This window comes from Pimephales promelas, chromosome 9 (assembly GCF_988280905.1).
Source record: "Pimephales promelas chromosome 9, fPimPro1.hap1.1, whole genome shotgun sequence".
NCBI classification, from domain to species: Eukaryota; Metazoa; Chordata; class Actinopteri; order Cypriniformes; family Leuciscidae; genus Pimephales; species Pimephales promelas.
Window position 1 is genome coordinate 33,849,229 of NC_142777.1, and position 25,386 is coordinate 33,874,614.

At 36.8% G+C, this 25,386-nt stretch overlaps 2 protein-coding genes across 3 annotated transcripts in view; both read right to left on the bottom strand.

Annotated features, from left to right (window-relative positions):
* stox2b (storkhead box 2b) overlaps positions 1–1,896 on the bottom strand; it is a 75,073-nt gene extending 73,177 nt beyond the window's left edge. The window contains exon 1 of the mRNA XM_039649122.2: positions 1,008–1,896. Coding sequence (XP_039505056.2) covers positions 1,008–1,335 — 328 coding nt within the window. The 5' untranslated portion in view covers positions 1,336–1,896. The remainder of the gene's footprint in view (positions 1–1,007) is intronic.
* Positions 1,897–3,851: 1,955 nt separating this feature from the next.
* Positions 3,852–24,653, bottom strand: trappc11 (trafficking protein particle complex subunit 11). Of its 2 annotated transcripts, none has more exons than XM_039648933.2 (30): positions 24,496–24,653; positions 23,801–24,012; positions 23,052–23,221; positions 22,383–22,453; positions 22,180–22,294; positions 21,303–21,402; positions 20,238–20,311; positions 19,655–19,751; positions 19,306–19,439; positions 16,394–16,541; positions 16,219–16,312; positions 15,505–15,584; positions 15,194–15,272; positions 14,632–14,686; positions 14,374–14,519; positions 14,230–14,291; positions 13,990–14,122; positions 12,420–12,550; positions 12,188–12,343; positions 11,912–12,099; positions 10,931–11,079; positions 10,621–10,742; positions 10,405–10,524; positions 10,208–10,273; positions 7,376–7,532; positions 7,127–7,238; positions 6,782–6,873; positions 6,526–6,659; positions 5,556–5,723; positions 3,852–4,269 (listed from the first exon to the last, which is right to left on the bottom strand). In XM_039648933.2, the coding sequence occupies exons 2-30, from the start codon at positions 24,002–24,004 to the stop codon at positions 4,228–4,230; spliced, it is 3,399 nt and encodes a 1,132-aa protein (XP_039504867.1). In that variant the 5' UTR covers positions 24,005–24,012; positions 24,496–24,653; the 3' UTR covers positions 3,852–4,227. The 2 variants fall into 2 exon arrangements, with proteins under 2 accessions (XP_039504867.1, XP_039504866.1); XM_039648932.2 differs by having other exon boundaries at positions 22,383–22,474.
* Positions 24,654–25,386: the final 733 nt, after the last annotated feature.

Here is a 25,386-nt window from a genome sequence, read left to right on the forward strand (position 1 = left end):
TCAGGTTACGGGTCGTATCAAATTCCTCAATATCTCACAGCTGAAGACAATGGCAGTGTCCGAAACTTGAAAAACATTGCATTCGCAAGAAGTATTCAAAGGCAGTAAGTCATAAATCCACATCAGATTTTTTTCATAACACCCTGTCTACTAAGAAGACTTCTACATTTTAGATCATTAAACTGGATATTATGGCCTTGTAAGCCGTTCTAAAAGAAAACTTTCCTACAAAAATTTAGTTTATTGACTGACTGTAGCATTTGGTTTCGGACACAGCCAAAAGTCACTTCAAAATATTGATTTGTGAAGTGCACATCACAGAACAAGCAAGCACAAGCAAATCATGAAATTTAAATAAATGAAAAACCACAATGGAGGACACCATTTAGGACAGTATCAAACTCGAAATCATTAAAAATGTAAGTTTCAGAGGTGGTCAATCATATTCCTGAAGATCTACCACCTTGAAAAGTTTAGATCTCAGCTATAAACCAGTTTCAACATTGAAATTTTTGCTATTAAATTATTAATATATCATGGTATTTACATGTTAATACCATGATACATTAATAATCCAAAGTTCAGCAACGAAAACTAGGAAAATATAAATTGTCAATACAAAAGCACTATAATGGTACATGTCCAAAAAGTATAATTCCAAGGTACTCTAATATTTGCTATAATATTGAATGACTGCCATTTTATTTTTCATTGTGCTGCAATGTACTTGAAAGAACACAGTAAAATTACCAGCAAACATCAAAAAACAATGACACCATCATGGTGTATGTCAAAAAATATCCAAACAATTCAAAGGTACTGAATGACAATCCTATGACAGTGCAAAACAATGCCATGATGACATTGTAATAGAACATGTCCACAACAACCAATGGCTGGTAGCTACCATGTGGTAATACCATATGGTACTTTATTAAATGAGAATAAAGTCTTAAATCTTCAGCGTTGTATAACATCATATAATGCACCATATAGATCATTCTTACCGAGGTATTTGATGTCGAAGCCCTGCGGTGGTTTGAGGGACCTCCTCATCCAAGCCTCCCTCAACACCTCCAGGTGATCCTCCTTGCCCTGGATCAGTAAAACATGCTCATCTATCCAGCCCAGGAAAAAGGTCTCGGCTATGGCATCGGCCACCATCTTATTCCAGAAATATTTCATGTTCAGTGATTTGAAGTCCGCGAATATCTCGTAGCCGGTGTGATGGTGCGGAGGCTCCTCGCTCTCCGTCACCCCGGGCGCGTCCTCCGCCACGACGCGCGACAGCACGATGGCCAGCGAGTGCGGCGCGATCTGCAGGAAAGGCTCCATTGATCCTCTCGAAGATGCTTCGTTAGACTCGACTCATTCCACGCTCGTGGAAAGCGCAAATAAGGCGATTGATTGATTGACGGATTGATTGACTGATTGAGCGCGCGCCCGCAACCAGACAAAGAGCGCGTTTGCGCGTTAGTTCATTTGACCTGCCTGTATAAGGTGATGCAATTGCTGTAATAAAAGAACATTGCGGTGATATTTAAAGGATAAGACCATTATTATTCCAAACAAAGGCCTGGGTGGATGCGGGACGTCATTTTAAGGGTAAAATGCACAGGTGATCATGTTATTCTCCGCTGAAATCGCCGCATATTATCCATTCCTCACCTTGATCAGAGACATCGGCGTGAAAATAATGACATCCTCTTCCAGCAGGGATGCGGGATGGATAAAAACATTATTTTAACGTCCATGGATGAAAAATGGATTTGCGCCAAAGCAAAAGTTAAATTTCTCGTGATCTTTTTTACCCTCGTCGAGATGCGGTTGATCCCTGCAGGCCGGTGCGTGACGATGCCTGTGTGGTTTACGGTGTGTAAAGCAGGTTATTACCTTGAGGCTCCCGCAGCTCAGATATTGACGCCCTCTATCGGCGGAGGAGAGCTACAGCAGCAGGCGCAATCCCTCCTAATGCCAGGCAAACATCACGCTCCCAGTTACTCACCCTCATGTCGTTCCAATCCCGGTTGAACTTTCGAAGTGACTTTCTTTAATTTAATAAACACAAAATAAGAGATTAATAAATCTGTTTTGAAAGCAATGTAAAAGGTCAGCTCACCCAAATATGAAAATGTTGTCACTCGGAAAAGACTCACCTCGTTTATCCAAAACTGAATGAGTTTATTTCTGCTGTAAAACACGAAAGAAGATGTTGGTAATCAAACGGTTGACGGTATAGCCGTTGACTTGTCAATGGCTACCGTGCCGTCAACTCTGATTGCAAATGCATATCACACTGTACGGTGACTCAGCAACACTTTGACCAGAATAATAGAAACATTGATGGTCTTTTTTAAACCTATTTGTATTTATAGCTGATCTATAGAGTCATTTTCATGTATAGCCATACTATGGTGACCAACTGTCCTGTTTTCATATAACAATAACAATTTTCTATCCATACAGAGAGGAGGCATAACCTACTTTAAATGTATTGAAATTAATAAGGCATCTTTGAGTAAACTTCAAAAATCATTTGAGTTGGCCCATGTGTTTGCTGGGCCGAGTGTCCTGGTTTTTGGTAATCAAAATATGGTCACCCTAAGCTATACATCAGCATTGTTTAACTGAGATTACATCCCACTCACCATCACAAAATATTCTACCGCAACACATTCCTGGGGAAAAAATCCAGACATCCTGTTCAAAGAAATTATAGCATCTAGACTGGAGAGAATCACCTTATTTTACTACCATATGATATCTATCACAGCTAGAAGAGGTAGGGGTGTCAGTTTGATGGCTTTCCTCTGTTTTACTCAGGCTCAGACATGTAAACATGTCTCTGGTGTGCTATTTGATTCTCCTGTTTCATAATAGCCACAGGTGATGTGTAATTTAATGCTTTAGAATGAAGACTTTGAGCATGTTGCTAACCTACGGGAGGATATTAAACCTGCATTTTTTCTCCATAACACTTTCCTTTTGTTTCAGTGAAAGCAGGGCCGTCGCTACCGGGGCGAAAGGTGGTGGCGATTCTAGCCGCCCCGCAATTGCAACCAACCCCTCACAGCAACAACCTGCACCGGGGGCCCCAGATACCTCAGCTACAACCCTAAGGTATAGTAAAGGTATACTATAGGCAGTTATTACTGGTATCTATGAACAATAATATCTTGTTTTATAATATATTTATATATATAAAACTCACAAAACTATGTGTATAGGTGAATAGAGTTCAAGAGATTTCCACGACGCATGCGCGAGAACTACGTTCAGTTCTCGCGCATGCGTCTCGGAAATCTCTTGAACTCTCGTCTCAGGCCTACAAAGAAGAAAAGGAATATTCAAATAAAGTCATTATTTTTCCGCACAAAAAGTAGTCTCATCGCTTGATAAACGTATAGTTGAGCCACTGTAGTCACATGGAATATTTAAACATTTTCTTCCATGACTTTATGGCCCGTCAAGTTTCGATCCCTTAGGCAGCCTATGTAGCAGTGATCCACCTCTCAAATTTAATCAAAAATATCTTCATTTGTGTTCAGAAGACGAATGAAGGTCTAATGGGGTTGGTACAGCATGGGGGTGAGTAATTAATGACTTAATTTTCATTTTTGGATGAACTATCCCTTTAACATTGTTTTTATACGACACTTTCTTAATATTGACAATAAGATGATTTTAATGGAGAAATTATTGAAAAGGGTTGTGTAATTTAAACAACTGAAAGGTAGATTTAACGTTATATATACACTCAAAGTGTGGTTATTTACTACGACCTGAGAAATTAAAATTCTGGCCAATCACACGACATCTCTTAAGGGACACACACCACAACAACCAACAGCTTGTTGACATCAAAGCAAAAAAGTTTAATCACTTTCCACACCTTAATTATGACAACAGCTAGTGCTATGTCAGTTTAATGATTTCTAACATTATTTAGCAGTTACGTAGTTGTCATTTTCATGAACATTTTAGAGATCATGAAAACTGTAGATGAAATCTGTTAGATTAAAAAACAAATCTTATGCAGGGCATTAGTTTAGCCTTGTTAAACAAGCAACAATCTAGACATCTCACACAACAAATAATCAATTGAAATCCCTAATATTTAATTCACAAGTTCAAATCATTAAGCTGTAAACGTGTGTTCTCCAAGGAATGTTCTGCCTTCATCCCACAATGTTAACTTCAGAGTTGGGAGATGTGCTCTTCTCTTCCTCACGCTGCTTCTATAGAAATGTCTCCGTTTCTGCCCTGAGGCTGAGAAATCAGAACAGACACGAGACAGAGACAATTACGCTCTTGAAACAATCTCACAACACCACAAATTTAATTTCATCCATTAGGGTTGGGCAGAATTTAAAGGGATAGATCACTTTGAAATTAAATTTTGGGATGTTTTAGCTTACCTCAAGGGCTTCCAAGATGTAGGTGTCTTTGTTTCCAAAGTAGTTTAAATTTTTATATTTTTAGGTCAAACCGTTCTTGTCTATCAGTCATATAATGAAGGTCTATGGTCACCACCTCAAAAAGTGTGCACAGAGAAGTCCAAATTAAACATGATATAATGACTCGTAAATGTAAGTACACATTGATGGCCTAAGACACGAAACGAGCGGTTTGTGTGAGAAAACAGACAGTATTTATATCGTTTTTACCTCTTGTAACGACAGCCACATCCAAGTGATCTGAGGGCAGGGGCGCTTTATGACTGTGGAAACGAGGTAAAAACGATATAAATACTGTTCGTTTTCTCACACAAACCGCTCGTTTCGTGTCTTAGGCCATCAATGTGTACTTACCTTTACGAGTCATTAAATCATGTTTAATTTGGACTTCTCTGTGCATGCTCTTTGAGGTGGTGACCATAGACCTCCATTATATGACTGATAGACAAGAACGGTTTGACCTAAAAATATCAAAATTGAAACTACTGCGGAAACAAAGACACCTACATCTTGGATGCCCTTGAGGTAAGCTAAAACATATCAAATTAATTTCAAAGTGAACTATCCCTTTAAGAAATGGCTCACATGATGCTGAACTGGAATTTGAATTGAAATGAAATGAAGTCTCACAACAGAGGAATTGAATTGGTTCAACACTAGTTTTGCAGAAATGTTTTTTTTTCCAAATGTATGCATAATAAGCATTCTATAAAACGAAAGTTAATTTATGAAATATTTTGAATTATATAATATAAAATAATATGTGTATTCTACAAAGTAAATTTTAGTTTATTAAATATTTTGAATAATAATATCATTTAATACAGGCATTCTACAAAATGAAAGTTAATTTAGTGAATATTTTAAATAATATAATATTATGTAATTAATATAATTTCTCCAAAATGAAAGTGAATTTAGTAAATATTAATAAGCATATGATTGATAACTTATTTATAAAACCATTTAATATATAGCATTTCTGTAAATAACCCTCACATTTTATGTATTATGATTTAAAATTAATTGAATGGTACACAACATTATCTTGCATCCAGATTCATATGTGTATAATTTGTTGCATGTCTGAATAAATACCTTGACAAAGATGCGTGAAGGCAGAAACCGGCGCAGCAGTTGACTGGAGATGTTTGGGAAGCGCATCAGGTTGATGTTGAGCTGAGGAAGGACTTGATATCCCGCCATCAGAGGATAGAAATTATACAACATCTCCTGTTCTCCACCCGGCAAAATCCTCATCCGCACCTGCACACACACACACAGAATAAGAAATACCTCCTGTGAGTGTGATTAGACAGAAAGATCTGAAAAAACAAACAAACATATTCCCCACACATAGACTTTCTCCTCGAAGAAATCAGGAAAAAAGTGGTTGAAAGTGGACAAAAGAGATGGATTAAAATACCACGTGTAAACAGAAATGTGTCTCTCTCTCGTCTACTTGTGATCTGATCGACCAAAACGCATCTTAATACCAGGTGTAAACAGGAGCTTGATGAACAGATTGATTGTAAATTAAGAATAAGATATTAATGAATCAAAATAAGACCAAAATAGCGATATACTGTATATTATCAAATCGCAATTATCAAATCAAAGGTTGCGATTTAATAATAGAAGTATATAGCATTTCAGGTTCGCCTTCTTTACATTTACATTCGCATGATTTGCAGCGTTTATGTGGACAGAGGTTTAGAGCCTTTCACCAATATTTTGGGGCTTGAGGACTTGATATTTTAAAAGCTTGAGAGTTTGAACGTTTGAAAGTGAACAATTAAAACAAATATTTGTATTATAACTTAGCGTTAGTTGGTTCTTGTAAAGAGTGAACCCAAGTGTGAACATTAACCATTTCCATTTGCAGTACAGTCTTTGTTCTTTGTCTCTGGATGTCTCATATTAAATGAATACTAAAAATGACATATTTTATCTGTTTACTTGCATGTCATTTGACCATTAAATTAATAGACATCAAATCCCAATATATGACAATAACAATACTACACATCAAATAAAATGTGTGTGTTGTATGTGTATGTGCTCTGACCTGTTTGAGTCCACTAAACATAAATGCATCACTGGGCTCGACGCTAATCTCTACATCCTGAACCAGCCCGGTCCGATTCTCCAGATGGTACCGAACCGGTAAAGACTCGCGCACACAACCAAACGATGGCAGCTCTACAAAAAGAGGACGAGCAGAATGAATTTATAAGCAACAAAACAGTCTCAGATGAGTCCATCTATAGTACTGAATTAAATTTAATATAAAAACTTAAATATAAAGTTTTTGTTAGACTGACCTGCATGGACGTACAGAGGAATATTCTCTACCATCACATGTGGCAGAGTAATGATCGTTCTCACCACTGATGTCTCAGCAGATGCTGATTTTCTGGATAAAAAAATGTTGATGCAGGAAATTAGTATTTATCAAATGAACATATACATTTTCATTACTTGAAATAAAATGAAACATTTCCTGAAATATAAAACAATGAAACTTATTTTTAATTCAGCTAGTTGCCTTTTTCACATTTATTTTGTGCAACTATGTACATGGCATGAAAAAAAAAGGAAAATCATCACTTTCAGTAAAATACACATGAACATTCTAGGTAAATGTGAGAATACAAGAGCAGCATCACCTCTTCCAGGAGATGATGTAGTGTCCAGAGGCGACAGTGCTGGTGCCGTTCTGAACAGGAGGACATTTGAGCAGGAAACACTCACTGGCACACTCACTGGTCTGCAGGGTGACTGGACACCACAGAAATGAATCGCATCGGTGAGCATATTTACAGTACTAACAGCGAACAGTTCCTCAAATACTGTCTGCATGAACCAATAGTCGACAAAACAAACACATTTATTTAAAATATATAACCATCTCCCACCTCCTTCTACTTGACTCAGGGGCTGATCGATGGCAGTCATACTGGAGGCCAGCTGTACTTCACTGTTCACCAGCTCGATTGGCCAGGGAGACGCACTCAAAATATCCATCATCAGCAAGAACGGGATGTCCACATACACACGCTCCAAATGCTCAAACTGACACACAAAACAGATTACCAAACTTATGAAATATATGCTTAAAACTGTGAACATTGAAATAGGCAGTTCACATTAAAAAAAATTCTGTCATCTATAGAGTGCAACAGTGCCGCCCACTTTTTCAGCTGTGTTGGTTCCAGAAGTAATTTCTCCCATACGGATTTCAAAAAAGTCAACATTTATGCGTTATGATGAGCCAAGAACGAAACCAACCAGCTATATGGTGAATCATAACATTACAAACTTTGATGTGAAGCAAAGAATAATCTGAAAGGCAGACAAAAAGACAGCTTTAATGAGGGAAAGAACTACAATCCCATGAAGCATTGCGAACAGCATAATCGAATTAAAAACGATTAAAACTACTACTATTTTAAAAAAAAATATTTTAAGTTTATTGCAGAATATGCATATACACTGCTCAGCCCAATTTATTTATTTTTTTAAATCTCTGTTTGGATTTAAATAGGCAAAAGCTTAAGAGTCTGTGATTGGATCATTATTGCTGTAATTATTATATGTTTAGCATGTTGTATGTTTGGCAACAGTTGCTTTAACAATGTAGGAAGACACATCAAAGCCATATTCTAGGAAGACAATGGCTGTGTCCGAAATCTCCCACTACTCACTATATAGTGGACTATATAGTGAGCTCGCCATTTTGGAGTGCTGTCCGAATGTATAGTGATGATTATTATACCCTATAGTCCACTCAATGTATCCCAGAATGCATTTTGAAAAGTAGTGTACAACCGATGGTCACTAACCCAAGCCCTACATACCATCATGTATTGCGCTGATCGTAAAAATGGGGGACGGACGACAAGGGGAGCAGCGCAACAATATAAATTTGTCATACAAATGTAAGTTATGTTCTGTCTAGTTTAACTTATGATATGTGGTAGTTTTACAATTTTGTCAGACATGTATAAATTATTTGTAAGCACGCACGGACGCATTTAAATAGTGTGACAGCAATGCTGTAATCAACGGTGCCGAAAGACGTTCGAGTAGTGTCCGAAAGTGTTTTTTCTATTGTGCTGGTGAGCTCACTATTTAGTGCTCTACTCCCTACCCCTTACATAGGGGGTAGAGAGTATGGTTTGAGTGGAGATTTCGGACACATCCAATGTCAAGATTCAACAGGCTCAAACTGTGAAAGAATGGTTGTGAGGAGCATGAAGAATCATTTTCACACATGAATTGGCTCCTCTGATTCCAGACCTTAAGTTCACTGAAAGTGCCAGAGTGCTCTTGCATTGTCAATACAAGATCTTGACCAAAAACTGATGCACCTATTGATGGAAAAAAAAAGTTTTGATGTAATTTCCATCAAGAGGTACATCAGTTTTTGGTCAATATCTTGGCTAAAGAGATCTTTTAACACATTTTGACTCTGTTTTCTCTATAGAAAAATTCTATATAGTTTTACTTCCGGAAGCCGACTGTTGCACTCTATTCATCTTCATGTCATTCCAAACCCATATGAGCTCCAAAAATTATGGAATGAAGGATTATGCAAAAGGATAAATGCATCTTGATTTGACAATGTTTGGATATTTCTACTTGAAATCAAGAAAAACAAACTTCGTTAGAAAACAATTTTTTTGCAGTGTATGGGAAGTTCATGGTCTGCTCATCACACACAGCTATTAGAGCCAGACCGATTTATCGGCAGGCCGATATTAGGCATTTTCCAAACTATCGGTATCGGCAGTTATGATGGCCGATAAATAAATATTTAAAAAATAAAATAAAAACGGATGAAACACGCTTGAACCATGTCATGAGTGTTGGAGTTGTATAGTTTGTCCACCAGAGGGCACTCTACACCGTTCCTGTTGGCAACACTCGTTGAGTTTGTCACGATACATACATTGCTTGAATAACAATTAAAAGAACATCCCCATCAGTTCTCTTGACTCAAATAAGCATGACAAAATTTGTGACTATCATGTCCAGTTTTGCTGCTGTTAAATAAGCCGAAAGTGAAGCGGAATTAGCTAGTAATAGTTACGTTGTTACAGTGTAGACTGTCTGTCCTTTTAACTTGTGATTAACGATGTGACTGAAGTATTTCTTTAATAGCGCGTGACAGTCATAGCAATGAGACGGATCATCTCTCCTTGGCCTGTTATATTGAAAATGTATGTTTTGCAATTATGACGTTATCCATTGCTAAATTATGGCTCATCATAGACTAGCTAACCATAAAGCTAGCAAATGCCACTATCATCAATCTGTTCTGTTGTGACAATAAAAGAAACAAGTTTCTTTTTTAAAATGCATTATCATATTGTTTTAGTTAAAACTCAAATAACTAATGTTAGGGAAATCTGTTAATGTCGGAATATCGGATTTTAAAACCAAAAAATATTTGTATCGGTATCGGCCTTCAAAATCCTTTATCGGTCGGGCTCTAATAGCTATCGTATGTCTACAAGGAATACAGCGTACAAGTAGTATGGTCTACTTTAATGCTTTATGTCATTTCTGGAGCTTGACTGGTATCCCTATTCACTTCCAAGTATAGAAAAATAGCAGCTGAACATGTCCTTTAGTGAAAAAAAGGTATTTGGGTTTGGAACAACATGAGGGTGAGTAAATGACGACAAGTCTCATTACTTACATTTTGATGTACCATCCAAGTGAACAGGTTTGGCAGCTCTTACCTTACTGGACACAAACTTCATGGCCACGTCAAAGGGAACAACCGTTTCTACAGTAACAGTTTCATCCTACAGGTGAAGAACAAACAATACAACTCTGTGAATGAACCTAAATACCACAAGCAAACAGGCTCTGACATGATCATCACAAAACTATTTCTCAGCATTCAACAAGCAATTGGTGTTAGGATTTTGCGTACTTTGTGACACTTGCAGGTGATTTCCTTGCCCTCGACAGTGGCGCTCACAGAATAGGCTACGTGAAACAGGAATATTCTGGATCCCGTGCTCACACAACGGATATACAGGGGCTTCACAATCTGACACACAAGAAAACATGTACACAATACACGTACTGGAGTCAAGATCAGTTTCAATCAATTTAATCTGAGAAAATCAGTGAAAAGATGCTGTACCTTCTGTCCAGGTTGCAGATCTCCGAGGGGAATATCAGGAAGCAGGGCAGGATGAGAATCATCACACACCTCAGAGCCGTTTAGTGTGATTTGGGTCGACTGTGTGAGATTGGCATCCTGACCTAATCGAAATATACAATAAACACACAAATGCATTGAAATTCACACTCAAGATCTTCACATCTTTGCAAAACACTTTAAAAAATATTTCACTCTGACAATGTCACATTACAGAAGAAAATATCTGTTGGTACTTTTGTGTAAGAAATATTTACTAATGTAGTCATTTTCTGTAAGATTTCCTGAGTACCTGGTTTGAGGCCTGCAGTAAGTTTGAGGTCTTTGGCCACAGTGTTCTCTTCTGATTGGATGGTAACAGTCATACAGTACATCTCATTGGTCAGTGTTGGAGGCTCATGAGTCAGCTGTACAGAGATTTTGGGCACTCTGGAGATGATCCTGTAGGGCATGATGAGAAAGAAAACATCTTTTATGTTTATAAATTTGAAACTATCTCCAAAAGAGGCACTTTTAGGAATGTGAATAAAGAAAGAAACTTCACTTTAAAGTTATGCAATAGCATGCATTTAACGTTCTATTTTCTGAATGCATGTTTGTGATCTTATCTATTCATGTTTATTTATTTAAATATTTGACATCATAATTCTTAAAGGGATGGTTCACCCAAAAATGCAAATTCTGTCATCATTTACTCACTCTCATGTTGTTCCAAACCCTTTCATTCATCTTCGAGACACAAATGAAGATATTTGTAAAAAATCTGAGAGAATTACCAAGCAAATACCACTTCAAAAAGTTCATAAAGAGATCATAAAACTAGTCCATATGATTTATGTGATTCATATACAGTAAGTTGTAGTTGTGGGACAGAAATCTAAGATTTTATTTCAAATATCTTCATTTGTGTTTTGAAGATGAACAAAAGACTTGGGGGTTTGGAATGACATGAGAGTGAGTGACTGATGACACGTTTTTCATTTTTAGGTGAACTAAACCTTTAAATCAAAACATATAACTTTTGTCAATGTATCTTCTTCTCCAGCCATTTACTCCTTTTAAAACCTGCCACTTTCCTACAATCTCGCATTTGCCTCAACCCAATGAAAAACAGATGAACAGAACCAAGACCATCTATACATTTATTAATAATAATCTGTTACGATCGGATCTAAGTCACAACATGGAAGAAAAGATCTTTTGCTTCCGATTCATGGCGATTTTAATAATGAAATTTTCTGTACTGACTGTCTAACATTTTTTTTCAACTTACATAGTGCTGGACTGTATAGACACAGTGTCCCAATCCACCTGTTGCTCTGGGAAGCGTGTCCTCTTCTTAAAGCAACGGGACGCCTGCAAAGTCTCATGGGAAGAGGCTGCATCCCCCCAGCCGCCCCGCCAGGTCAGATAAACGTAGCGGCCTGTCTCTCTGCCTAACATGAGTCCCACACTCGTGATCTGAAAGACAAAAATAAAACAAAACACTATACTACCTGTGGCACCATTAGATCTGTTGAAATGAAGTCAATGAAAATGTATATTTTACCTCAACCTTCTTTCCGACATCTTCCGTTTTGGCTACAAATTTGAAGCAGTATTTGCGGGTTTTGCCGGGGACGAGACACATGTTCTCCTGGCTGGAAGTTTCTAGAATATCCTTCCCTTTAGAGGCATCCTCCAGCAAACAGTATTGGTTATATTCCTGCAATTCAAATGTCGCCATTAAGAAAAAGCCAAATGTCAGGGAGTGATGTGTGTCAGTGTTAGGTGTGCTGTACCTGGTTGCTGAGGCTGACGCACAGCTTTGAGAAGCGCACAGGATGTGGGCAGTCGGCTCTCACGTAGACGTGTAGCTGGACAGGCTCGTCTATGTGGAAACTAGGGGACAGGAACTTGGCTTTGCACTGAACTGAGAGGAGGACATGAACAAAAAACAATAACATATACACTATCGTACAAAAGTTTTTTTAATTAATACTTTTATTCAGCAAGAATGCATTAAATTGGTCAAAAGTGACAGTAAAGACAGTATCAGTTTCCACAAAAATATTAAGTAGCACAACTGTTTTCAACTTTGATAATAATAAATGTTTCTTGAGCAGCATATCAGCAGCATATTAGAATGATTTTAAAAGGATCATGTGACATTTAAGACTGAAGTAATAATGCTGAATTATCAGCTTTACCATCAGAGGAATACATTAAAATATATTGAATTCGAAAAGAGCTATTATTAATTGAAAGGATGTTTCACAATATAACTGTGTATATTTACATTACATTTATTCATTTAGCTGATGCTTTTATCCAAAGCAACTTACAATTGCTATATATGTCAGAGGTCGCACGCCTCTGGAGCAACTGGGGGTTAAAGGAGTAGTTCACTTTTAAAAAAATTTTTGCTGATAATTTACTCACCCCCATGTCATCCAAGATGTCCACGTCTTTCTTCAGTCGAAAAGAAATTAAGGTTTTTGATGAAAACATTCCAGGATTTTTCTCCATATAATGGACTTCAATGGGAACCAAACGGTTCAAGGTCCAAAAGACAGTTTCAGTGCAAACTGCAAACTGTTCAAAGGGCTTTAAACGATTCCAGACGATGAATAAGGGTCTTATCAAGCGAAAGGAACGCTCATTTAAAAATATAATAAACATTTATAAAAATAAATAACTCTCCTGTTCAAACTCATTCATCAAAATGAACAAATCTTTTTTCGTGTCATTTGGTTCATTCAACGAACGAAATGAACGAATTCACTCGGAAAAAGATTTGTTCATTTTTGATGAACGAGTTCGAACAGGAGAGTCACGAACGTGCATCACAGAACAGAGCAAGGCGACCATTTGAGCTTATAAAACTTTTTTTTTTTTAAATGAGCGATCGTTTCACTTGATAAGACCCTAATTCGTCGTCTGAAATCGTTTAAAGCCCTTTGAACAGTTGCACTGAAAGTGTCTTTTGGACCTTGAACCGTTTGGTTCCCACTGAAGTCCATTATATGGAGAAAAATCCTGGAATGTTTTTCATCAAAAACCTTAATTTCTTTTCGACTGAAGAAAGAATGACATGGACATCTTAGATGACATGGGGGTGAGTAAATTATCAGCAAAAGGTTTTTTAAAAGTGGACAACTCCTTTAAGTGTCTTGCTCAGGGACACATTGGTGTCTCACAGTGGATTCGAACCCAGGTCTCTCACACCAAAGGCATTTGTCTCATCCACTGTGCCATCACCACCCCTATACTGTGTATATTTCTAATCAAATAAATGCAGGATGAGAGACATGCTGTTATTTTTTCAGGTTTTGTAATCAATGATTTAGACCGATCAGCTCAAAAGCTCACCAAAGGGCGCATAGTCCTGGACCTCAATGGTGATCTCATTATTGCCTGCCAGAGAGATGCGGTCACTCCACAGTGACTGGGCCGCCTTCACGGAGACCGGGTCGCAGTCTGGTTCAGGCTCTGGAACTTCATTCTGGCAATCGCAAAAGAAAATATCAACTTTAAAACCCCTACTAACACACCATATCTATCCACAGTAGATATATTGCTAAGCCCTCTGAACAATATATCCATACATACCATGAGCACTTTAATCAGATTCTTCTCAATCCTCGACTTCTGCTCTTCAGGAAGGATAGAGGCTAAGCGCACACATATACATGTGTTAATACAGTAACTTTTGAATGTGCTGAAGCTGAGAGTCGACACATGGTGTTCGTATACCTCTGCCCACAAGCTCCATGGAGTAGGTGATGTAGTCTTTCACTTGACCCATGAGGTAAGAGCACTTCAGAGCCGTGCACAGGATAGACGTCAGCAGAGACCACCAGCGCTCAGTACGGTAGTCACACATAACATAATCCAACAGTCTGAGGAGTCACAACACAATAACTCATATTAGGAGTACAGCTAAAAGCCAATGACAAAAACAGAGCTGTATCGGTGTATACTGGAGTAGAGTGTATTCTGAATCGAACTCACTTTAATGCTTTGGTGTAGTCTTTTGCATGATAATACTCTTCTCCCATCTGAACCACTTCATAAGGAGACAGAAAAAAGAGAGAGCAAGAATGTTATTTGCTTTATTATGCAATTAAATGAAGAACTGAAAATCTGGTTGATGAATGTTTAAACGTTGAAAGTAATTATTATTATTAGGGATGGGCAACGATTAATCGCATCCAAAATAAAAGTTTGTGTTTACATAATATATGTGTGTGTAGTGTGTATAATTAATTTGTATATATAAATACCCACACATGCATGTATATTCATTATTTAAGAAAAATGTGTTAATAATATGTCAAATATTTATATTTATATATAATATTAATTATGTATAAATATATACTGTATAAAGTATATACATACAAATATTTCTTAAATATATACATGCATGTGTGTGTATTTATATATACAAATTAATTATACACACTACATACACATATATTATGTAAACACAAACTTTTATTTTGGATGTGATTATTCGCGATTAATCAGTGCCCATCCCTAATTATTATTATTATTAAAGTGTGTTACTAACTGAGATGGCTCTTCATTCGTGGACACTTGTACTTCTTAAACTGGGCGACAGCATTACTGAGGAGAGCAATGATCAGCTCCTGACACCGGAAACACATATATACAACCATAAGGAGACAAATATTGCTGTAAAATATAATACATAACAAGTTCAACTTCCTAAAAAGGCCCTTAACATTCTTTATAATTCCTTACTCCTCATGACTGACTCAGTTTGAGAATTCAGTACTTTCTGACCTGAACATTCACATCTTAAAAAACATGAATATGAAAATGTATGTCATGAAATAACAAGTATTGCAGATATCCCACCGAATGAAGCACATCTCTCTCTTTGACTTGAAGAGCGAGGATGCCTTGTTTCTCCTTCTCAGGGTCAGGAGGGTCAATGCCTGAGAGTCAAAGGTCACTAGGTCAGAAATAAGGCTTCATATCACGTAGGTAACAGTATGTAAACTTCCAAGCTTCATATTTATACATGACTCCAACAACTTGCCATTTTACTATATTTTAAAGTTATTATTATTTCTGACTTGATTCACACAAACTATTTGGATGAATAAAAACACGTCTGGTAAAAAAAAAAAAAAAAAAAAAAAAAAAAAAGAGTAATTTCAAAATTATATTTTGTAGTCTATTTTAAGGAAAATGCAATAATGACTTTTAATAGTCTTGGAAAAATCTAATCAGTAAAGTTTTACAATGTAATGGGTTTAGAATACGGCAAAAAAAAAATTATTTATTATTTCTAGTTTTGTTGTCGTTGGGGCCATTTAATTATTGACGTCACGTTAAAAACCGAATTGGGCAAGCAGAGTTTTTTTTACATTCCAGTAAAGAGAATTTGATTTTTTTATAAGCATAGTCAATATGCTAAATATTAATGAAAATAATAAAATATAAATATACAAAAAATTATTTAATATTATATATAATAATAATTTGCCTCTTTCTGGAAAGGTTTTGAAAGATTCAACCAAAGATGGATTTAGAAAGGGTGATAGTGCTTCCCAAGCCATTACTCACTCTGATGTCCCTGTCTCCAAGGTCTCTGTCCGTAGAAGTCTAGAGCTCCGGAGGGGGTCTCTAATGGGTCGGGTGCAGGATAGCCCACACCTGGCTGGAACACGACCATTTCGCATCACAAACTCAAACGAACGCAGATGACATTAATGATGCTTTGCATTGTGGGTAGCAGTACCTCATGACCACAGAGCTGTCCCGCTTGCTGCTTGCGCTCCTGAGCATAATAAGCACCCTGTTGATAGTAGAACCCTGGGTTCTGGGTCTGGATGGCGGTGAGGCCCAGTTTAATGGCTTCATCGAACAGATCACCAAATGACTGAAACCTACAGCGAGAGAAAGAACAATCAAATGTGTGTATTTAAGAATAAAATTCAATTTACATAGCACATATTTCAAAGCAGCTTTACAGAAAATGCATGTGTCTACATTACAGTTTAGCGTAATTGTGTCCAAGTAATGTTCATATTTTAGAAATGTACAGTTCTAGGATAATACAAATCATGCAGTTAGCTAACAGACAGAAACAATCTCATTAAAGCAGTTATTACAAGGTGTGAGCCTAATGATTACTATATATATATATATATATATATATATATATATGAAGAGTTCAGATGCAAAAGCCTCTAAATGCCATTTGAAATTTTCTTCTTTAATGATGATTTTTATCAAACTTGTATATTTAAGTTCGGTAATTTCACTTAAATAACAATTAAGGTAACAAATAACAAATAGGTAATCTTCATTGCCATTTAAGTGAAATTACTGAACTTAAATATACAAGTTTGATCAAAATCATCATTAAAGAAGGAAATTTCAAATGGCATTTAGAGGCTTTTGCATCTGAACTCTTCATATATATATATATATATATATATATATATATATATATATATACAGTGCCCTCCACAATTATTGGCACCCCTGTTTAAGATGTGGTCGAGGACTTTTAAAAATTCTCCCTTTTTTTAAACAACATAGAATCCAAATGCAAAAAAAGAGAAAAATCCAACCTTTTATTTAAGTACATTACTTTGGTGGTAAAATTTCTTTTTTAAAATTTAAAAAAATAAAAACTTCAAATCATGTGTGCCACAATTATTGGCAACCCTGATGTTAATACTTTGTATAACCCCCTTTTGCCAACAAGACAGCACTTAATCTCCTCCTATAACATTTCACAAGATTGAAGAACACAGAGAGAGGGATCTTTGACCATTCTTCTTTGCAAAATCTTTCTAGATCATCCAGAATCCTGGGCCCTCTCTTGTGCACTCTCCTCTTTAGCTCACCCCACAGGTTTTCGATTGGATTGAGGTCTGGGGACTGAGATGGCCATGGGAGGACCTTGAGTTTGTGACTGAACCATTTTTGTGTAGATTTTGCCACACGTTTTGGATCATTATCCTGCTGAAAGACCCAATGACGACCCATCTTCAGCTTTCTGGCAGAGGCCATCAGGTTTTTATTTAAAATGTCCTGGTAGTTCAAAGCGTTCATAATGCCATGCACCCTAACAAGGTTCCCAGGGCCTTTGGAAGAGAAACAGGCCCACAGCATCACAGATCCTCCACCATACTTCACGGTGGGCATGAGGTACTTTTCGGCATACACATCTTTTGTTTTACACCAGATCCACTTAGAGTGTTTGTTGCCAAAAAGCTCAATCTTAGTCTCATCCGACCAAAGCACACGATCCCAGATGAAGTCCCAGTGCCGCTTGGCAAACTCCAGACGTTTACGTTTGTCAGTGTTAGTGAGAAAAGGCTTTTTCCTAGCATGCCTCCCAAACATCTTGTTGGCATGTAGAGAGCGTCTGATGGTTGTTTTGGAGATTTTGTGACCCCAAGATGCCACTATTTGATGCAATTCTGTGACAGTGAGCTTAGGACTTTTTTTTACTTTTCTTAGCATCCTCCTCACAGTGCGTTGTGGCAAGATAAACTTGGGACCTCCTTCAGCCTTGTTTGTCACTGTTCCTGTTGTTTTAAACTTCTTAATGATTCCTCTAACTTTAGATATGGGCAATATAAGGTGAGTGGCTATTTTCTTGTAGCCATTGCCTGACTTATAAAGGTCATCACACATCTGCCTTACTTGAATGGTGTGTTCTCTTGTCTTTGCCATGTTGACAAATGGGTAAGAGAATTAGGCCTCTGTGTCATGTCATATTTATACCCCAGGGAAATAGGAAGTCATGAATTACTAATTAAAAGTTCCTAGATATCCTGACCAACATTAGCAACTACAGAAAATATATATTTTTTTTAAAAATCAATTACATTTTTCAGCGGAATTGTTAGGGGTGCCAATAATTGTGGGACACAGGATTTGAAGTTTTTATTTTTCTAAATTTTTAAAAAAAAAATTACCACCAAAGTAATGTACTTAAATAAAAGGTTGGATTTTTCTCTTTTTTTGCATTTGGGTTCTATGTTGTTTAAAAAAAAAGGGAGAATTTTTAAAAGTCCTCAACCACATCTTAAACAGGGGTGCCAATAATTGTGGAGGGCACTGTATATAGTATATAAAGTATATATACAATATATATATATATATATATATATAAACAAGGTCAGCAATAAGTGGAATAGCTTTTCAAAACTTAATAATTCTAAACTTAGTTTTTCTTTTTTTCTACATGTGCCGCGTCAGTATTACGTTTGTTGAGCAACATACATTGAAAACATTACGCAATGAGGCATTTGGTGTAGTGTTGAAGGATGGTCTAAATGATTGCTAGGGTGATGCTTTAAAAAAAAACATTTACAATGTTCTGGTGCTAAGATATGTCTGGTTAATTGAAAATATTCCATTCCCTCTACAGTGTTCTGCTTCAGAGATATCCCTCTCACTCCCACTCTCCCTTAATCGGTCAACACAATGGGGAGGACATAAACTAACTAGAAACACAAGGCATCAATAAGAGAACAATAAAATCATTTAAACTACAAATCATTGTCAAACTGTGACATGTTTTAGATCTGTAATTAGACCCAAATCCTTAAAACCCCCTTTACCATAGATAAAATCCTTGTCTAAGAACATGAAATAAGAATGCATGCATATGGCAGGGTTGAATCTTACTGTTTAGACATCCAGGCAGTGTGTTCAAACGCCAGCTCAGCACTTCCAATCTTCTTCTTGCAGAGGTCGATGTGTTTGCGGAACTGAGCGATGGCGTCCAGGGGGGTGTTGTGCTGAAAGCAAAGCCTGCAGATCTGCGGGAGAAGACCACTGTTAGACACTCACCTCTCTGAACCAAATGCAACTGAACGTGACAGTGCTGTTTCGAAAAAAATGAAAACAGGAAATGAACAGAGTTTCCTGTGCAGTATTTACAGCTGTTTAGATGACACCTTATACTGGCCGTATCTTAAAACCATATGCAAGCACCACTCACACTTTCCTCAGAACATCTAATAATCTAGTTTACCTTGTAGTTGATGAATCCAGACATGGTTTTGATCTCAAGCATGTTGGTTTCATGAGCTCGGAGTTCATGAATAAGAACATAAGCAGTCCTGTAATATCTGTGAGGCAGAAAACATAGAATGTGTGAGCGTCCTATAAATAAATAAATACTAAATATTTATTTAGGCAATAGACCCTAGTCAGTTTAGTGCTATATTCACTTTTAGACAGGAATGTCTATTATAGTATCTTAAGAATTGTACTTATTAAGGTTTTAGCTTTATCACTATGTAATATCCAACACATTCTCATCCTTTGGTGTCATATAGGTGACGCCATATGACATTTCGTTGAAATACTATGCACATGGCACCCTTTAGCGTCAATATAACACGCACTGTTATGGGTAGGTTTAGGTCTGGGGTAGGGTCTGCGTGTTATATTGATGCTAAAGGGTGCCATGTGCATAGTAACTCGTAATATCTTGAGGCTGGGGATGATTAACAAGAAAAAGGAATACATGACATTCCATGTTAAAAAGGTTTTCAAAACCCTAATGCAGGGAAATAAAAAGTTAAGTAAAAACTCCTGTTAACGGCACTTACTTGAGGGCGTTCTGAGTGTCCTGTTTTAGTTCACTAAAGAAGCCCATCTTAAACTGGTGCCTGACAAACAGCAACTAGAATTCAAAGCATTCAAGCGTTATGCAGAAGTTGGGCTTTTTCACACTGATGACTAACAAACCGAGAAGCATAATAAAAAAAATGGTGACACTTTAGTTTCGGCCCAATTCTCACCAATTAACTAGTTGCTCATTGGCATGGCTGTTTATTAGCACATATTAATGCTTTTAGAGAGATGAAACCATGCTGATGAGCTGAGTCTGTGGTTGAGTATTGAGTTTGATGTGTAATTGAACTTGAGGTTCTGTGGGGTGCAGACTAGATTGACTCCATTCCTACAGCTTCCCAACATGGGTTTTTGGGGTGCGGACTGATGAGGCAGTGAACCTGAGGTTACCCTGTGAGTCAGTCCCAGAGCTCCTACTGTCCGATTTTAGGGAAAAATCGGGTCCAGTAGATTTCTTAGGTGCCGAAATAACACCACAGACACAGTTTAATCCCCATGGGAAAATCTCAGAGTAAAACAGAGTTGTGAAAAGTATCATACACCGGTGTTTTGCCAGATGAGAAGTTTATCTATATAAAATCTTTTTACTCTTTAAATTAATGTTATAACTGTTTTATAACTGTTTCCTTAGTTTTATTTTGTGATTATTTGAATACCTTTCACTTTAAATTGCCATAGTGTATGAAATTTGCTATGTAAATAAACTTGCCTTGCTTTATTCTGCAACACCATACCCAATACCTAAACTTAACAACTACCTTACTTACTATTAATAAGCAGTAATTAAGAGCTAATTGAGGCAAAAGTCGAAGTTATTAGTGAGAATTGGACCTTAACTAAAGTGTGACCAAAATTATAATTGTGTGGAGTACTAATTTTTCATGAGGCATCTGCATCTTTATGTAGGCTATGCATTCAAAAGAGGCTGAGAACCGTTTCAGAATGAATCTGTTGCTTTTGTATTGGTTGTAATGCCTCTATTTAAGTGTTATGAACTTCACATACTAAGAACAAATTCAGGTGAAAGGGCTCCTAGTTACCTGGTGTGTAGTTTTGTTGAGGAACTCCTTGTGAGATTTCACTCTCCTGATCTCATTATAATAGTAGGTCTGAGCATGTTCGTAGAAGGCATTCTCCAACCTGAAGGCAGATAAATACACAAAATTAAAAATTAATGAAAAACGCATAAAATTGTCTGTCAATCGCTTCCGTCACTTTGGGTCATGTATTCTGGGCTGCAATTGAGGCAGTAAATATACTTTTTCGATTTTTTATTTTAATTCAGTGAATTAGTGAACTTTTAAATACCTTTACAAACAAACACAAAAGTAAATAAAATGGACCTTTATATATATATATATATATTAATGTTTTTTTGTAGACTAAAATTACTTTTATATTTATATTATTATTAAAACATGCATAAAATATCTAATGTTTTTATTGTTGCATGCTAATGCATACTTAGCCAAGTTGGTCAAATGAATACTTAGCAAAGATGCGTTTTGGTCGATCGGATTACAAGTGAACGAATCTAAATACAGGTGTAAATGGGGTCTAAAAGGTTTTGAGCTTGTCCATATTCGACACTTCCAGAGGTAGTCGAAAAAGCATTCGACTGGATTGCTTTCGTTGTGTAGACGCTCATGTGGTCGAATGTGTACGAACAGCCACAAAAGACCACCGACTCTCCTTCTACTGACCTAATGCGTACACATTATGGAAAGTGGGCTACACAGATGGACTATAAACTTAGACCCTCAACTTGAAGAAATATGGACAGAAGCGGTTCAGCTTGGACAAAAAAAGACAGATTGAAATAGCAGGTGTAAACAGGTATGTTTCTCTCAAGTCAACGTGTGATCCGATCAACCAAAACGCATGTTAATACCAGGTGTAAACAGGGGCGAGACTAACCTAATGATGTATCCCACCAGGTGGTCAGTATGGGGCAGGACAAACAGGGACTTCCCAGACAGATCACAGGCACCACATAGAGCAGAAGCCCTTTCAGACGCCACCAGATCTTCACCTGAGACACAACCACATCTTTACCCATCAACAACTAGCAAAGACACAGATTGAACGTCCCTGAAACAAGGATTTTAGATTTGTGATACCTGGTGGGAGAGGAGTTTTCTTCTGAATCAAAACAACAGCAACCTTCGTGTTTCTTCCCTGTAAACTTGTCCTGTGAGAAAAAAATTTGTCTCTGATCCGACATCAACAAACAACAATTAAAAAAAACCTGTTTGGATTTGTCCTAAATCTCTATTTTGTTTCAAATTTGGTGTCTTATGGACCTATTTGTGTTTCTTTTGATTGAGTTTTCACCAACCAATAACAAACATTTTTGCACAATGTATCCAGATGTACACTACCAATTAAAACTTTAGGGTCAATACAATTTGTTTTTATAAAGAAATTAATACTTTTATTCAAAAAGGATGCATTAAATTGATAAAAATGACATTAAAGACATTTATAATGTTACAAATGATTTACAATTCAAATAAATGCAAAAAAAAAATCAATATACTGTATATATATATATATATATATATATATATATATATATATATATATATATATATATAAATTACACACACACACACATATATATATATATTTGCATTTCTTTGAATTTTTTGCATTTATATATATATATATATATCATGTGACACTGAAAACTGGATGCTTTACATCACAGAAATAAATTGTATTTTTAGTCAACAGGGTAGCTGTTAGTTAGATGACTTAACCATCATGACTTGTTCTTAAAACTTTACCTGACAATTTCCACTTTGGTTGCACATTCGGACTGCTTTTCCTTCCATTGCGGATCATCCCAGTCCAGCTCATAAAACAGCACGACCAGCGCAGGCACCAAGTTGAGATGTTTGTTCATCCAACCCGTCTTCAGAATCCCTTTCGGGATGTACCACTCATACGATGTTCTCTGTCAAGAAAAGAGAACACAAAAGCCAAGTGGCAAGAGTTAAATTAATTTGTTTTCTAAGTAATAAACTTGGGTATGACATGCATGTAGAGTCTGAACGATGACGACACCTATTGAATCATAGGCTACGACACAAGTTAGTAGGCTATAGAAGAATAAAACATCATCAGTATATGCTAGAGGTAAACAAATAGAGCCCGATGAATGTGTTTTTTATGTGTGCTGAAAAAAATGTTAGATAAGCATGTAAATTTAGGGAAAGTAGTTTTACGTTATAGCGCCTTTTCATGTTGCATTTTTTATTGGCTAGTCAGTAGACACAGCCTAGGTCTCAGCAGCAAACACACTGAGAGATGATCATGCTAAATTTATGACACTATCAGAAAATGATCGCAGGCTATCTTTGGTCGCAAGCCGTCTTTAAACATCTCTCACTGTACGACACAGCCACCGTTTAGACCACAGAAATCACCACGATTGGTCATCTTTCATCTGGGATAGCCCAAAATCGTACATTGTGTATCTGGCATAAGACATTTCTCAAAATCTTTAGATGGTTTCATAGCTCTTTTGTCTCACCTTGGTTCTGCACTTTGGATACTCATGATCTCCTGCCAGAACTTTGAAAGAGATAGGTACTCTGTCTGCCCGCCGGTTGGCACAGAAAGCATCCCATATGGCTCTGTGGATGGCATTATAAACCACATCCAGGCCTGTCAGAGCCACAAAGGCCATGGGCCTGCAGCACAGCTCTGGAGGAAGATCCCATTGCGCTGGACTCATGACACCGCCTGGCCAGCAAACAAATCAACACAGATCAAGTCAACAGCACCACAATCAGATACAAACAACAACACGGACTTCTAAATCCTTTCTCTATTTGATTTGAGTTTTTAATAGGCCAATAATGATAATCCACTGAACACAAAGATATAAATGACCGTGGTTTATGAAATATGGAACATGGTTTATGTTCAAGGATCCTGCAGATAGTGACTTGAACAACAGAAAACTCAGAATATGACGACAGTAGCTCAATGACACACCGAAACATGCGTAACGTTACATAAATTATTTATTAATAAGTTAGTTGATTAGTCTGTAATTTGGCACAAGGATAAACCGCAAAGCATCTGATTCCTTCAGTTGTCACCCGTGACAGCTGATGCTATTCTGCGAATGCTAAAGCTAACAGCCGGTTTAACAGTATTAATAGGCCTAGCGCTGTCACTAATAACGAGCAAAGAATAGTCTATGACCTGCAATGTATTTACCTTTAGGCTCAAGTAGTGTTTTGCTCGGTGGTTTTCCGCAGGCTGGCCTACATTAATGTTCAATTCTTGCTTACAATTCAAACCCCACCTTCTTCATCATAACATATGACTGCTTCTTCTTTCTCTGCGTCGTTTTCCAGAAGTCGCGTCTCTTTGGCGCCACCTGCACGTCACTGGCTCAATTACAGTTATGAGAAAATTGCACATAACATACTCAACATGTCAAATTTTCCTAATTAAATGCTCCACTCCACATCAACCTAACATATGTGTGTGTGAATGCTATGGAAAAATAATAAATTAAAATGTTTTCTTGAGCTGTCCCCTGTTGTTTTATCGTTCCCCCCATGTTCTCCATGAAGTTTTATTTAATTTTTTTAAATTTTATTTTTTATTGCATAACAAGAACAATGTACAACATACACGTAGAGAGGATAACAGTGTTTATTGTCTATTATATTCATAATAGCGTCAAAGAAACAATAGAAAGAATAAAGAAATTATAATAAACTATACAGGGGAAACTTACAAAAAAAAAATCCAAAAAGAAAGGGATTCAAAAATTGTATACATCCGTTTCCCTTTTTTATTTCTTGCATCTTTTAGGGCTTTAATATAATGTTTAAGCTCAATTTTAAATGATATAATAATATTTGTATTATTTGTCAATTTCTATTTGTGAATATGGTGTTTTCCAAACGTAATTATTAAGTTAACCACCAAATTTTGCTCCAGACTCTTATTTTGTATAACAAAAAAAATAATGTGTGAATTTAAATATCAGATATTCAACATCAATCCAAAACAATTGGGTAAATACACATTCAAAGAATAATGTTTTATTGATTCTTCTTCTGTGTTACAAAATATCATGTCTCCATATCTCTAAAA